This window comes from Musca autumnalis, unplaced genomic scaffold (assembly GCF_047663935.1).
Source record: "Musca autumnalis isolate F117 unplaced genomic scaffold, ASM4766393v1 scaffold_2, whole genome shotgun sequence".
NCBI lineage: Eukaryota > Metazoa > Arthropoda > Insecta > Diptera > Muscidae > Musca > Musca autumnalis.
The window spans coordinates 99481624-99499313 of record NW_027411755.1 but is presented as its reverse complement, the minus strand read 5'-3'; the positions used below and the strand labels follow the sequence as shown (position 1 = coordinate 99499313).

The following is a 17690-nucleotide window of genomic DNA, read 5'->3' as shown; positions in this document are numbered from 1 at the left end:
CTCTGCTCTAGCTCGTATTTCAGGAGTAACGGGAACGGTATCAGCTAATACTCAGAAGAGTTGTTCTCTGAAAATCGGTTCAAGAATCAATTCTTCGTTGGTACTTCAAACAGAAGCATTTATTCTCTCTCGGATATCGGATGGTCTTCCATCTTTCTCAATAGATCCCGATATAACACATCGTTTACCAAATATTCGGTTAGCTGATCCACACTTTTTTGATAGTAGACCCGTAGAACTATTGATTGGAGCTGATTTACACCCAAAAATCCTTTTAGATGGAATTCACCCTAATATACTCGGTTCACTTCTTGCACAAAATACGGTATTCGGATGGACCCTAACTGGTCCAATGTCCTCTTCTCCCCATCATTCGAATTAATTACGTTCAAGCGACTGCACCATCAGACAACAAAAAACCGTGAATACTTTATTATTCTCACCAGGATGTATTTCCTATTGGTTTCACTCCGTCTTTCCTATCGGTTTCTCCTCGTTAACATAAGACTTATTTTCACCTTCGACATTTTTTAGCTACGTAACGGCTATCGCTTTATTAAAGTCCAGAATTAAAAAAAAATGGTAAGTTTGAAATCGGAAAAGCTCACCTAACTGAATTTACATACTTGGATTCCTAGTTGTAAGATACTATAAGTTCACCCATTTTATGTTGAAAAACCCCTATGTGTTTCAAGGCTGGCGGCTAATGTTTAAGTTAGAAACTCTTTATTGGTATGTTCACTACAAATCTCCAGGGAGGCTTTGTTCGCCTAGTTCGGATCGCAGAGAGGCCTCCTTTCCTTAAGTGTTCTCTACAAACCCTCTGAGAAACTATGTTCGCTTATGGCGGACCGTAGGGTGATATTTCCAATCATTGCCCTACAAATCTTCTCAGAGACTATGTTCGATCAGCGCGGATCGTAGAGAGTACTCTCTTGGTAGAGGAATTTCTCTGCAATTTCTCCCTGGAACTGTATTCGCTCAGTGAGATCGTAGTGAGAACTTTCCAATAAGCAGTGATTGCCTCAGCCTTGATTCACATTCAGTTTTCATACACAAATCACTTATTAGTCATCTCTTCACGAGGACGGAAGTACTTCTCGGTTTACTCGCGAATTGTAACGCGTCTCACCCACACCAGGTAAAGTCGTCAGTACTTTTCGCCTAAGTAAATCACCTACACACCATTATTATTATCCCAACTAAAAACCTTTGTGTTTTATTTCCTCTCCTTTTATTTATCGGTAACACCCGGGTTTGTATCACCATTCTCATCTCCACAAACAATAAGTATTATCTTCGGCCTTTCTGAGCTATCACCTAAACACTCGCAATTATGCAACCAATATACATATATAAACATATATAATATTTTGTAAATCAATGTCTCTTTTTGGTGTCTTCAACGAGATGAAATCATTTGTCGATGTTAATAGAAATTGCTAAATATTCACCATAATGAGATGAGTGCAATTGAATGCTGAAGTACTATCGCAAGTCGTAAGAGGATCGTGTCGCATGGACATGGTAAATCAATATATTTACATGGACTACGAAGTTTATGTCCTTAAAAAACTATGAATAAATTACCCCAGTTGTAGAGAAGTGTTACATGACAAAAATACTGAGCAAATGTCACCTAAATTACGCTAGAAGAATATAATAAAATTCGGTAGCCAGGGAAGCTGCACCCGGTCTTACAGCGTGTTTTTGTAAAACGTTTTTGCCCATTCGTTTGTCGATTTCATGAACGAAGACACAATTTGGTTTTCATAGTCAAACAAACAAATTTTGTATGTCAAACAAATGCACATTCCCATTTAAAGATATGTACAAATAACTTTGTACATACCTTTGGGTGAGGTTAGGGCACTGGGAAAATCAAACCATTAAAAATAAATATTGCATATTATCAATTTCCCAGTGCCATAAAATACCATATGTTTTCCATGCAGCGCTCTTATGCGCTGGCGCAGACGGCAATTATTAATCTATTTTAAATATGTATGATGAATTCCGAGCCATCGTAAATCTATGTGTGAGAGCACTGATAAGAAAGAATGTCATAAAGTCCACACACGAAGATAACGATGCGCTCAGTAGGTAGAAGGCACACAATGTAGGACAAAACAACCCTCCTTGTGTGCTGGCTAAATAGATCAAAAAGATTGTATGTCTGCGTGTAGGCTAAGATAGATTAGTTTAAGTAGCTCTTAAGGTTCATTTTATTTTAATAAAATTAGAATTGAATCCTCAACCAAATCGATAGGTTGTCTTTTCTTTTCTCGCATTTACATTTGGTCCATCGAGCCTGTGAATAGGTTTGAACTAGCGACAAAAAGAAAAAAAACTGAGTTTTCCCCCACCAGTGGTAAGAGACTCAAAGAAAAATCAAAATAAAAAATATTGAAATAAGCTCTTCTCAAGGAAAGATGGGAATTGCTGAAAAGATAAACAAATAATAATAAAAAATAATGGAAATGCCGCAAAGGCAAATTTAAGAGCCGTGAAGGCAAAAATAAACTCTTTATTGGTATGTTCACTACAAATCTCCAGGGAGGCTTTGTTCGCCTAGTTCGGATCGCAGAGAGGCCTCCTTTCCTTAAGTGTTCTCTACAAACCCTCTGAGAAACTATGTTCGCTTATGGCGGACCGTAGGGTGATATTTCCAATCATTGCCCTACAAATCTTCTCAGAGACTATGTTCGATCAGCGCGGATCGTAGAGAGTACTCTCTTGGTAGAGGAATTTCTCTGCAATTTCTCCCTGGAACTGTATTCGCTCAGTGAGATCGTAGTGAGAACTTTCCAATAAGCAGTGATTGCCTCAGCCTTGATTCACATTCAGTTTTCATACACAAATCACTTATTAGTCATCTCTTCACCAGTACGGAAGTACTTCTCGGTTTACTCGCGAATTGTAACGCGTCTCACCCACACCAGGTAAAGTCGTCAATATTTTTCGCCTAAGTAAATCACCTACACACCATTATTATTATCCCAACTAAAAACCTTTGTGTTTTATTTCCTCTCCTTTTATTTATCGGTAACACCCGGGTTTGTATCACCATTCTCATCTCCACAAACAACAAGTATTATCTTCGGCCTTTCTGAGCTATCACCTAAACACTCGCAATTATGCAACCAATATACATATATAAACATATATAATATTTTGTAAATCAATGTCTCTTTTTGGTGTCTTCAACGAGATGAAATCATTTGTCGATGTTAATAGAAATGGCTAAATATTCACCATAATGAGATGAGTGCAATTGAATTCTGAAGTACTATCGCAAGTCGTAAGAGGATCGTGTCGCATGGACATGGTAAATCAATATATTTACATGGACTACGAAGTTTATGTCCTTAAAAAACTATGAATAAATTACCCCTGTTGTAGAGAAGTGTTACATGACAAAAATACTGAGCAAATGTCACCTAAATTACGCTAGAAGTATATAATAAAATTCGGTAGCCAGGGAAGCTGCACCCGGTCTTACAGCGTGTTTTTGTAAAAAGTTTTTGCCCATTCGTTTGTCGATTTCATGAACGAAGACACAATTTGGTTTTCATAGTCAAACAAACAAATTTTGTATGTCAAACAAATGCACATTCCCATTTAAAGATATGTACAAATAACTTTGTACATACCTTTGGGTGAGGTTAGGGCACTGGGAAAATCAAACCATTAAAAATAAATATTGCATATTATCAATTTCCCAGTGCCATAAAATACCATATGTTTTCCATGCAGCGCTCTTATGCGCTGGCGCAGACGGCAATTATTAATCTATTTTAAATATGTATGATGAATTCCGAGCCATCGTAAATCTATGTGTGAGAGCACTGATAAGAAAGAATGTCATAAAGTCCACACACGAAGATAACGATGCGCTCAGTAGGTAGAAGGCACACAATGTAGGACAAAACAACCCTCCTTGTGTGCTGGCTAAATAGATCAAAAAGATTGTATGTCTGCGTGTAGGCTAAGATAGATTAGTTTAAGTAGCTCTTAAGGTTCATTTTATTTTAATAAAATTAGAATTGAATCCTCAACCAAATCGATAGGTTGTCTTTTCTTTTCTCGCATTTACATTTGGTCCATCGAGCCTGTGAATAGGTTTGAACTAGCGACAAAAAGAAAAAAAAACTGAGTTTTCCCCCACCAGTGGTAAGAGACTCAAAGAAAAATCAAAATAAAAAATATTGAAATAAGCTCTTCTCAAGGAAAGATGGGAATTGCTGAAAAGATAAACAAATAATAATAATAAAAAATAATGGAAATGCCGCAAAGGCAAATTTAAGAGCCGTGAAGGCAAAAATAAAAACGCCGCGAAGGCGAATTTGGGAGACGCGAAGGCAAAAATTGAAAAAGACCCAACGACGCATAAATAGAAAAAGCCGCGAAGGCAAACATTAAAAAAAAAATACATAAAAATTTGAAAAGAGGACACATAGTCCCACTTAAGAAAAAAATAAAATAAAAATATATAGAAAAGAGGACTATAAAAGTCCCACTCGGAAAAAAAAAAATCAGAAGAGGAAATAAAGTCCCACCTAAAAAAAATCGTTACTATTGAAAAGAGGCAAAAGTCCCAATTAAAAAAAAAAACATAATGGATTCCTAACAGAATATTATGGAACTGGCAGATTATTTCTGCACGAAATTGGCTTCACCAACCAATTTTAAAAATGTCAAGAATGTAAATACGTATAAAACACTGGTGGAAAATACGTACTACGGTCTCCAGCAAACATTTCGATATGCAGAAAGTCCAGAAGATAACGAAAATCTGTCTAGGAAAGTGGATGAAAGTCTCGTCGTAGCCTATAAGCTAATGGCGACGAGGAGACGAGCGTGGGAAAGCAAGAGCGATCAGAAGATTGAGATTGAGCAGCTGATAAAACCACCATCGTATTGGAGTCTGGTAAACGCGTACTCTTTTTTGAGCCCGGAGGAGGAAGCTAGAGAAATTGAATAGTGCGCCAAAATTGTATTCCCAAGGTACCCCGAATTGGAGCAAAAAGCTGATCCTGAGTCTGTGCGCTTTACAAAATGTAGTAAAGTTTTGGAAGGAGACATAACATGTCCCATAAATACAGAAAGAGAGGACATGTTTAGGGAAGGTGATGGAGAAATTGTCGAGAATGCCAGAAAATATTGGCTCTTTTATTTCCACGACTGCGAATGCGATAGGTGCATTAGCGAGGCCAGCCGAAAATATGATTTATGGAAACTGTTCCCGCCGGCAAGTCCTCAGAATGAGGAAGAAATTACTGAAGTAAATTCCAAATACAATGCTGCAATTACTGACCGCAACAAAGCCATGGATGAAATTAAGGAACTGAAAAAAGAAATGACGATTCTACGCGAACAATTGGAAGATGAGATCCTGACCCGTAGTGATTTGAGAAAGCACTATGCAGAGTCTACGTGTGGCACTTAATTTCAATGATCATATTCATTCACTGGAAATCAATGAGATACATTCTCTTCACCAAGCGGAAATCAGTGAAATTGAGGATCGTCTCGCTAGACAGTATAAGGCCAATTTACAACAAGCTCTGCAGGAAATGCGTGAGGAAATAAAAATGACGTTCGAGCAAAAGATTGAGGATCTTCAAGCTGCCGTAACACCAATAACGTCGAAGAATTGCTTGATGCTCGTACACGTATTGATAGCATGAATGGTCGAATTAGCGAATTAGAATCTACAAATGCTGAATTGAATGCCCGCAATCAGGATTTGGAGAAATTACAAGAAAAAGAACGTACATGTCATAAGTCGGATATAGCCAACATGGAAGCTGAATTGCAACGGTTACGCAATGCAATGGTACAACAGCTGCAAGCTTATTCACATTCAAGGGATATGGAAGGATTATTAGATTTATAAATTGCAGCATACTACAAACTATTGGGTGGCGAAGACTTTTTAAGTAAAATAGAATGTTTTTCAACCAGCAGTGAAAAGGATGAAATGTGAATGACTGAATGTGATTCTATTCTAAATGTCAAGGAGAGCACGATGTCGTCTTCAATGAGAGGAGTGGCCAGATACTAACAGGAAAACATGGGAGCAATTGCATCGTTGCCGTTACATCAAAAGAAGAGGACAAGAACAAGAAAGAAGAAACCAATACAGCGAATGAAGAAGAATATACTACAGACTACAGGAACGAAGATATGGACAATAAAGATTATAAAACCAATTATGGTCAGAAAGAAGACAACAGAAAAAGCAAGGTGGCCCAAATTGACCCACTTGTAATAGGAAGACTCGAGGAAACTGCTGCAACGCATAACAACTTTGAAAACCATTTTGGCAGTAATCGACCGCTACAATTAAAAGCAAGGTAGAAGATAGGAAACATAGTCAAAGGATTGACCTGGAAGAAGAGGAACATTTCAAAGGATAACGAAGTTCTAATGCTCTGGAGGGAAAGGTCCACGGAAAACATAAAGATGGCGTGGAAAATGAAGCCGTTAGGCAAAGGTGGAGGAAACTGCCAGAAACGTTCGTGGGAGAGGTGGCTGAGACAGGTTGGTGCGGTCACTTAAACTATTATGGATATATTTAGACATGATTTTTAGAGTTATTAAGATTATCATTTTCATTTAATTAGTGCATACATAGAAATATACAGTCCACTTCACATTCGTATTTTTGTCGCCCGGGAGAATGTACAAATAACTTTGTACATACCTTTGGGTGAGGTTAGGGCACTGGGAAAATCAAACCATTAAAAATAAATATTGCATATTATTAATTTCCAAGTGCCATAAAATGCCATATGTTTTCCATGCAGCGCTCTTATGCGCTGGCGCAGACGGCAATTATTAATCTATTTTAAATATGTATGATGAATTCCGAGCCATCGTAAATCTATGTGTGAAAGCACTGATAAGAAAGAATGTCATAAAGTCCACACACGAAGATAACGATGCGCTCAGTAGGTAGAAGGCACACAATGTTGGGACAAAACAACCCTCCTTCTGTGCTGGCTAAATAGATCAAAAAGATTGTATGTCTGCGTGTAGGCTAAGATAGATTAGTTTAAGTAGCTCTTAAGGTTCACTTTATTTTAATAAAATTAGAATTGAATCATCAACCGAATCGATAGGTTGTATTTTCTCTTCTCGCTTTTACAGATATGTATATCGTCACCATAAATGTCGGAAGACGCAACCCACATGAAAATCGAAATGGGTTTTTTGATGGAATCAGATACATTAAGCTAAAATTCATGCTCTAGCAAAATTTCAAGCGTCTACGTTTAAAAATAACGACCCTGTTTATGAAATGCCAAAAGACGTAACATCATACTGTAATATTCATAAAACACCAAAGGCGAAACCCACATTGTTTGAAAATTAAACAGCAGTACAAACAACTAACAGCGTGTTTTTGTAAAAAGTTTTTGCCAATTCGTTCGTCGATTTCATGACGTTTGTATTCGTGTGAAAAACAAATGAAAGCTTTTTATTTTCGTAATTTTTTTGGTTTTCGTAACAAAATCAGACGAAAGAATACGTCAGAAAAAAAACGAATGGAAAAGGCCCATCGTTTTGAATGAAAAAGAAATAATTTGAGTAATAAATGGCACAAAACACACGAAAACTGAAAGGGAATGCATTTTTGTTTATTTCCATAGAAGCACACGCGTATATGTACATCCGTTTCTTCATATTATCACAATTATTTTTGGACATATTTGATTACATTTTTTTCTTATTTTTTTGTTAACACATATTATGTGTAGCTGCCTATGCAAAATTCACAAAATAAGTATCATGTAAATCCTGAAATATAAAAGCTTTTCTGAAATAGACGAAAACTTTTAGATAAAAACGAATGGTTCGTAAAATTTTACAAGAACCAAATTTTGAACGTATACGTTTTAGTACGAACGGTTCGTGTGGCAGGCAAGCATTTTTACAAAAACTGGCTGTTAGTTTTTGGCTTTTGCAGCAATTATAATGCCAGAGGGAGGGTATATTGAGCTGATTACGGAAACGTATAATTTCCTTTAGGGCGGATACGATTAAAGTCCAGATTCAAAAACCGTGTTAGACCCGGTTCTACTGAACTATTACTACAAAGAGTGTGGTTTGGAAGCGTAAAGAAATATCTATCACATGGCGTGGTTATTTTAACCGGTTCGCCTCTTATGCGGCATATTTCTCCATATTTTTAATTTGACTCTCAGATGACGATATCTCATGAATGGTGATTCCGTTTTAAAAAATATAAAGACCATTCTTGATTCTAATTTTTAAATCTACAACTTTTACTTTAGGCGGTTTTTGTAACCCGAATAACTTTTTGCGCCAAAATGCAGATTTGTGGGAATTTTTGATATTTCCCCTTATACGCATGCCATAGCCAAAACCCAGGTTTGGTAAAATGTCGAAAGTTTTAATAAAAAAGTGATTGAAGTGTCTAATTGAAGATGATGTCTGAAGACCGACCTATGTCCTGATATAAATTAACCTCCCAAGAACGACAAAAAACATGAAAACAATATAAAGTAAACGGACAAAAGTAAGTGGTTATTTTGAAGACAAATGGCAACAAAAACTGATTTACCTGACAAGTCTTATGAGACGTTGGCCGAAAACGTGTATATGCTCAAAATTCTTGTCGGTCTAACACAAAGATGTTTTTTTAACGACAACTACGATTATAGTGTAAGTTTGTCGAACAATGTTCTTATCAACCCGTGGTATATGGCTTGAGATTGGATTAATTCAACTGATTTTAATGATATTCAAATAGGTCCAGAGAAAAACGCAATTTTTCTGTATTGTTTACTTATGCAAATGGACATGAGATCGAATAAACCGCAAACATTGGCGTTTGATCTTAGCGGTATAATCTGTTTTAAAACTGATATAAAAGATAACTACCAGACTCTAGCACAGACAATTTCCGGAGATTTTGGGGCAGTGGGTGTACGCACTGAGGCTATAATTTCCAAAAAATTAATTTATATTAACAATATTTTGTCGATAAATTGACTTAAATACCACAATAAATATAATATTCTGGATCTAATGTTTTAAATATCGTCTAAAACACTTAAAATTTTAAGTAATTGTAGTGCTGGTTGGCACAGAAAGTTCACCTAATTGTGGTCCATTGAAATTTCACCGTCAAGACTGGGAATTGAACCCAACACCGTCAGATTGCCAGTTTAAAGTTCGCTCAACCGCGTGGGCCAGTAAACCAGTTCTAATTTGTTTATAATTTTTTATTTAAACTAGTTTCTTCAAATGTATACTCAATAAATTTTGGGTTACGTCTTTTGGCATTTCAGAAAAATTAAATACCAAAAGACGTAACCCACATAGCTTCTGATATTTTGAAAACAAGATTAATTTTTTTCCAAAAATATATTTCTTCGCTGTCTTAGAACACGATACTAACAATTTTCGATATTTTGTAACACCGTTTTCCTTTTATAACGTTTTTTGCTTCTCCTGTAAAGTTTTAGTTTTGTTGGTTACGTCTTCCGGCATTTATGGTGACGATATGTTCTTACCAAAAGCTGTAGGTATGGCAATAATTTTCTTTGATACGGTATGCCTAGTACAAAAAAATTTAATAACAATCTGAAGGACAATCGTTACAAAACAAGTAATTGTTGTTCTGCGATTAACTATTTCAGTCTGCCAATTTACTTACGTGTTTTGCTATTCTCTTTTTTCCGGAATTTAAAGAATTTTGAAAGTGTTGTTGTTGGCGGGAACTCATTTCTAGTGAAATTGGTAGATTCCAAGCTTCTTCAATTGAACAAAGCTGTCTTCTTTTTGATGTTACGCTTGGCATAGGAGCCTGTAGAAGTTGTGAGTCTAAAAAACGAATACGTTGTTCCAAGCATTTGCTGACATTTAATTGGTCTATGTTCTTATGTTTTATGCTTGTGGAGTCCTGAAAACATAAAAATAATATAATTTAATTTTCAATACAGTGTATCGCAAAACATTTGCAGCAGAAATTTTTTATTCAGGCTTGTATATAGTTGAGAAATTAAGATCCTGGAATGAACAATCTTTTATGAAAAGAGATAATTGAGCGTCTAGCAAAGGCGGAACATGTCACATAGTGGTGGTTGTGTGGGTTCGAATCTCCGGCTGCAGCCGGACAATAGACTAACTAAACTGATGATCAAATAACTACAGCCCGGGAATTATATGACTGGGCATCAGAGCCGAATATAATCCACAAAAGTAGATATTTTCTTCGGAAAATGATTATTTTGGTAAAATAATATTTTGCACAGTGGAATATAGTAAAAACTTTATTGACAAATTAAAAAAAAATTAGTAAAAATAGTAATTACTATTAAAATTTTTGCAATTAATCGCAGTTTAATACAAAAAAATGTTAAGAAAATCGAAGAGAACAATCGTTGATAAAATTTCATTTTAAATATCAAATCGCGAAGCCCACTGTTAAAAAAAAAGATTTTTTTTTATTTTGACCAATATTAAATACGTTATGAGTATTTCTTTGACTATAGTTTTTACAGAATTCGACTTTTTCAAGATTAAGTCAAAAAATCTGAAAATATACTAAAAGCAGCAAAAAAATAAAGGAAATCGAAAACATATAGTTTTCACATCATATATGTACATGTATTACCAGAGAAACTGTTATGAAACCCGAAAATATAAGGAAAATGATAAATTTAGGTTGTCTCACTCAAACAAACAACATTTGCTGCAAAACCCAAAAATGTGTTTTTAGTACTTGCCTTATTTATCAAATTAATGAATGGACATTTTTTGTTGCAAATATTATTTTACCCTTTCAAAAGAATAAACTGAATTAATTTTCCTGAATAAAAGTAAATTCCCCTTGGTTTTGTCTCTCCGCCTTTTAAATTTAAAGGAGAGAGTGAGAAAACTCATGTGGAATTTACGCTCAGAATAAGGCTGAATAATACTCAATTAAGATCCAGTATTGTGAGACGTGTGTTTACAGGCGCAACATTATTTTGAATGAATATTTTCTACTTACCGTTGTGACACTTTTGGCAGCATTTAAATAACAAGCAAAGGCGTCTTTTGGTTGGTTGCAACTTTCATATAAAATACCAAGATTTGTCCAAGCCGCTCTGTGACTTTTGTCTAATTGAACAGCGCAAATGTACGCTTGCAAAGCATCTGTGGGTTGATTTTGTTGCTGATATAAAACTCTAAAAAATATAAAAAAGTTGTTTGTAAATGTACATTTGTACAAGAACTGATGTAAAGGGATAAATAGGGTTTGAGTTTTGAAATGATATTAGCTTACGATACAAATTTATTCATTCTGTTGTTATTTTTTCTATTAACCCCCAGTTTTTGTAACTAATTTTTGTTCGTTCGTCTATATTCGTAATAATTTAGGCATCCATAGCTCTGCCGCCAGATGACATACAGACCTAATTTTTCGTAGACGCGTTCCATATTTAGTAAAGAATTCCTCATATAAAAATTAGCGCTCTACATTTGCGCTTAGGCGAGTAAATCGATCTACAAAATTTGACAATTCGTGTGAGAAGAAAAAAGTTTTTTACAAAAACAGGGGGTAAGTCTTTAGTTTTTTTTTTTTTTGAGGAAATAAAAGAAGAATTTATTGCTTTTTACTTAGAGACTTTTTTCAAAGGAGTTATATTTAAAAATTAACAAAGTTACAAAATACATTACAATGTAAAAAATTGTAAAGAGTTACACATACAATATTAATTTTTATGCGCGTTACTTTTATTTCATACTGATTAAGCCTATAAGGCAATTAACACGACTTAAAATTAGTATAACATCTCGATTCTTCTTCTTTATTTGCCATTTCGTATTCGGGTTTTAGCGATCATTCAACTACATGAAAATATGTATAACAAACCAGTTTATTAAATTAATTTATAGAAAGATTTGTCTTTTTGGCTTCATTTAGAAGGGTTCTTTCATTATGGTGTCCAGTCCATTCTTGTATGTTTTGAGCCAGGATGTTTCTCGTCGCTGTCTCGGTATTCTTCCTTCAATTTTTGTTTGGATAATTGTCTGAAGTAGCTTATATTTTTCATGTGTCATTATGTGACCAAGATATGCTGTTTTTGTGTCTTTAGATTTTTTACTAATTGGCGTTCGACATACATACGAGCTAATACTTCGTCGTTTGGGATTTTTAAATAATATTTCTAATGAGTTCAGCCTTTTTTATCTACAGAGTAGTGTAAAACGGACCATATATAACATTTCACAAATAGTATTTTTGTAGTAAGACTTATGTTAGGGGTAAGTAAAACTTTGTTGTATTTGAAAAATGTGTTTCTTGTCATTTCCATTCGGCATTTAATTTGTCTAGATATGTCCCATCTATCATTGATTTGAATTCCGAGGTACTTGTAAGTTGCCACTAGCTCCATTTCATCGTTGTTTTCCTTTAGTGACGTATTAATGTCGGCATGATTCCTGCTTACCACCATATATTTTGTCTTCTTGACGTTGATTTTCAATCCCTATACTTCGCAATTTTGTGTTACTGCTTCTATTAATTTTTGTAGTCTAGCTATACTGCTTGCTACCAATACTGTGTCACCGTCATAGCGTACATTATTTATTAGTGTATTGTTTAGTTTAATACCAATATTCTTTCCATTTACAGATTCTTTGATTATTTTCTCTGAATAAACTGCTCCCTGGTTATTTATCCTTTGCTTAACTGCCTTTCCCGTTTAATTGCTCACAATCTGAATCCCCAAAGTATTTTCATATAAATGAGTGCCCGTCAAATATTTCTCCAACAAGAGCATTTAATAATTTTTTTCTCGGTTTATTACCCGCACTGGTGTATTCATGAGAAAATCAATTTCGATGACAACTTGAATTGTGATGAAGATGTCCAGAGTTATGTTATGGTGTTATGTTCACTGATGACTAAATTTCTTATTGATTAAATAATATAACTTATATATTATAGACTTGAAATTAGCTATTTTACTATAGACATTTTCGCTTTTTGGCGATTATGTTCTAATTGTTGTCATTTTTTGTAAAGCTGGGATGAGATTTTTGAAACTACCCACATGAAGTAATTATGGGGGATTTTCGTAACTGCTTTCCCGTATAACTGCCTCAATTTTTTGGAATTTTATGAAAGGTAGTTAACCGGGGTGCAGTGTATGTGTTAACTATAAGAGGGGACAACATGCAGCGTTGTCTTACACCTCTTGAAATGGGAACATCGTAAGTTAATTCATTATCAACTTGAATATTTTCTAAATGTTTCCAGTATAGGTTTTTAATGCATTATGTCAAATACATTACTTGTGATTATATCGTCCGTGCCTTCTTTTCAGGTTCATAATTCTGTCAATATTTTCTTGTATCCTTAAGCTTTCTATTAATATTCTCATTTTCTCCTTTGTTTCTTTGTCTAATATTTTGGCATTGACAAAGTCAGCATTGGCATTGACAAATATTTTGGCATTGACAACGTCAGTGCGTGCTGTTCTAATGCTGTTGTTGCTTTTTGTCGTTGTTTGTCGTTTGGTGTATTTCATACTTACGTCTTTACGTTTTAGCTCATCTATGGTTTCGTCAAATAGGTGATCTAAAACTATAACTGTATTGCAATGGATCTATTTCGTATTGCGACAAGAATCGAATCTCGATGTCAGACGTCTTTGCGACAAAATTTAAAATTTGTGTTACGTAAAGCGATCTAAAATAATCGCCGATAGCGAGTTATCGGCGATGTAGCGGAGCGTTTTTTGTTTTGATTTGAATAAATGAGAAAAAATATCAGAACAAGTTGTATACAAAAGCTATAGTTTTCTAAAATGATATACTCAATGGAACTATTATAATAGAGAAGAAAATATAGTAAACGTAGCATTTATTAAAAGGCACTTAAATCGAATCCTTTAGAATTGCCCCCAGTATTGTGAGTATGTTTGGTTTCCAACATTCATCAAAATAATTGTTTATTTTTTAGGTTTAAAACCTATATTCGGCTTCCAAAATACGCTGTTATTTATATAGTAGAGACATTACAAAATGCTTTAAAAAAGCCTTAAAGTGTGTGTTGCTTTACGGGTTTTTTGCAGAAGGAAGTTTTTGAAGATCCCATGGCAATGACTTTAACCTCGATATTGTTCAACCCACATTGTCAGTGGTATTGAGTGAAGTGTTGCAGTCAATAGAGAAAAAATTGTGTAAAAGTTGGTGTAGTTGTGGTATTGATACTGTTAGCCAATTTTCCCTTTAGTTTGGCTTTAAAATGTATCCACACTCTGTGCCATTCATCTGATGTACGGGTTGGTGGACCACAACTATTTAATTGCTCCGCAACATCCTTCCATACCTCATTAAAAGTGGCGTTATTTTCGCCAAAACGTCAAACTTTGCGATCTACGATTTTGGGGGCTTCCATTTTTTCAACCAGCATTTCAAATTGCTGTCTTGTAATAATTTTTGCCATTATATGTACTCAAACACCAAAAAATGTATATTATATTAAACAAATTCACTTAAAATAAATGAACAAATTGAATTGAATTAAAAAAATGTTACTTATGTTTCAATTTCTCGTTTCTATTCACTTGCAAATATGCACGGCGACAGCTAATTTGTTGTCCCCAAAAAATTAATTTTATGGCGACAGAATTTGACGGCGTCAGGCGACTGTTGCCCTCCGTAATTTAAAAACGGCAAAGCGACTCGACGCTTGTCGCAATACCGAATAGACCCATAAATCTTGTCGCCAAATATGAAATAATTATTATCCTTCAAGCAGAATTGAAGTATATATTTGGAGAAAGGGTTCTTTTGGAATCTCCGTATTGCAAGAAGTATTTGTAATGATTTAATTGGCATTTTAAGCCAATTTCTCTGGCACTTGGCAAACGTCTGAATCTACATTTTTAAAGTGTTTGTTGGTTTGTCCTCATGTAAAGTCACGTGTCAATCAGAAATTCATATTGTAAAAGTTTTCAGTTCTCTTCATGACTACCTCCCAGTTGAAGCTACCACCGTTAAACGGAAAATATTTGTATTACGTAGAAACCAGAACGTCGACTAATAATCACAATCTTAGAAACCTATTTTTTAAAACATTTCTGGGAATTTGTGAAGAAAGAATTTTGCTAATAATATATTTCAGGAGGAAGAAAACAATTCTAGCGCTCTCTGTTTTAAATATTTTATTCTTTGATCATCGCGTTTGGGAGTTAAATGTATGTCCTTGAACTTATTTTAAAGTTTTTGTTTTTCGATAGAATATAGGCATAATTTAATGGACGATCATCTCCTGAGATTGCTTGTATCTTCCTTGACCAGAACACTGCACTGCACAAATCCACTAAATTGGTATCAATGCAAATGTCGCAAAATCATCCTTTCTAATCAGTGTGTTCCTCGGAAGCAAGCTGTCAAAGGTAAATTTTCTTTGCAAAATAAAACTTTAATGATTTTTAATCAAAAGTTATGTCCATTGCACTAAAGGTAATTTGCCCAGTTTTTGAGGCAAAAAGTCAATTTTGCAACTTTTAATAATAATAATTTTTTAGTTGACATAGAAAGAAGAACATGTCAAAATTTATTAATATGAATGATATTTTTCAAAATAGCGCCATTATCGTGGTCTACATTGCCATCAAAGTGAGAATCTCGAAGAAACACTAAAAAATATATATTTTAAAGGCATGTATTTACAGATGGAATAGATAGGCGATTTCGAGAGGAATTTATTTAATATATAATATAGCTTAAACATTTTCGGTAGCGTCGAAAAAACACAAAAAGTCAGAAATATGTAAATATTTTATTTTTCTTAAACTCACTTCATATAGACTTATACTAAATTGGCCGTGTTTAGCCGTGATTTTGCCAACTACAACACATAACTAAAAGTCTTCTGCATTGGTATTACTAGGTTTCGAAACCCGATTTTGCCCGTTTTTTGATATTTAGCAGATTTTATGAGGTTACTTCTTAATAAAAATTCTTAAAATTGTGTAAGTTTGGTTTGAGGAAATAAATAATGAATATAAAAAATATTGTTGTTTACAATTTCATTGCAAGTTAAATAAGTAATGGCGACAAATTGTTCTTTATATCCTTGGTTTCTATGAACGGTGCGGTAGAAGTAAGCTTATTTTATCTCTCTTTTACATATTAATCATTGATACGGTTTAAAAGAGTACTAAACTCGTCTTTATAAACATATGTTAAACAAAATATACAAAATTGTAATAACAATTCGTTTGAAAATCTACTCGCGGGGACAAAATTTTTGTTACTTACTACCGTGATCGTTTTCAACAGATTTTTGTGTATCAGAAAACTAATGAAAATGGCATTGAATGAAGTAGCTTTGTTCGTTATAAACGTAGTTGCTTATAACCGTTGTTCGTTATATCCGAATTTATCTGTAGAATTCTTTGTTTTATCTCACTTTTACACATAAATAATTTAATAAGTTAAAAAATCCTGTAATTCCGCTGCTATTAATTTTTGCCTCAAAAACAGGGCAAATTACCTATAGTGCATTGGTTCCGGTAAATAGTGTCCAATGATCATCTAAAGGAGTAGATTGATTCTTTGCAATGTACACAAACTAAATATATGAAAGAGCTGGGAGCAAGCTCGATTTACAATGACTGACTTCCGTATCGTCAGATGCTTTGTAGTTTTTAATCTTTGTAAAAATATTTCAGTTGCACACTCATGCAATGTTCCTCGAAAATCCAACTAAATCCATCAGAAATAAAAATGATATAGGTTTGCTTTTTACCTGCGTTGAACATGCGCAATTGTGACGTTTTGAAATACACAGTTTCGCATTTGGTAAGTACTACGGCGTTATAAAACACAATACTTCAGACATTTGCAGTCATTTGCCAAGCATCTGACGATACGGAAGTCAGCCAATTACATTTTTATTTTTTTTTGTGATTTAGTTCGGCTGTAGGTCTTGTTTAAATAAAACAACGAATTTTCGTTTTATTTTAATTATTTATTACCGATATTTCGGCCGTCTCCGACGGTCATCATCAGGGATCTTTTGAAAAACAAACATAAAACATTGATTACATAAATGTTTTAACAAAAATACTTAACAATATCATACTTTTGGTATTATTTAACAAATATCAGCTGTCAATCCTGCATCACTGGTGTTGTTAAACTGAAGCTTTTCTTAGTTTTTGATGTTTCTGTACGACATACTGATATATTTGCTCACAGTGATCTGTATCGGTTTTGTAATTTATTCTTTTTTCCGTTGGCACATTTTTTATGTGCAACATTTCCATCATATATCGGCGTTTGTAGTTATTTTCTTGAGTGAGTATTTTAACATCTTTTAGATTTTAGAGGTATGACCTGTTGTAGAACAATGAGCAGCAAGAGCTGTTTTTTGTTCCAGTGGTTTGTGTTTGGCTTTTTGATCTGATTTGTGTGCACTAACCCTGGTTTGGACTTATCCCATTACACTCTATTTGATAGACTACATTTGACTTATCGTCGTTAGATATTTTTGTTTTTGTACGACTGAAAAACTTGTAGTTTGTATTGGCAGTCTTTAGAGCGATTTGATATTGATCTTTATTGTACAAGTTACCGCCAGTAAACCGTTCTGAGAACCCAGGAATATATGTGGATCTTTTGTAAGTTTGATCACTTTTGTCTCTATG

At 34.3% G+C, this 17690-nt stretch overlaps 1 protein-coding gene across 4 annotated transcripts in view; it reads right to left on the bottom strand.

Annotated features, from left to right (window-relative positions):
- Utx (Utx histone demethylase) overlaps positions 1–17690 on the bottom strand; it is a 420122-nt gene that overhangs the window by 195310 nt on the left and 207122 nt on the right. For all 4 annotated transcript variants that reach the window (XM_073968616.1, XM_073968617.1, XM_073968619.1 and 1 more), the window contains 2 exons: positions 11030–11207; positions 9692–9937 (listed from right to left, as the gene is read on the bottom strand). In XM_073968616.1, the coding sequence (XP_073824717.1) occupies positions 9692–9937; positions 11030–11207 (424 nt within the window). The remainder of the gene's footprint in view (positions 1–9691; positions 9938–11029; positions 11208–17690) is intronic.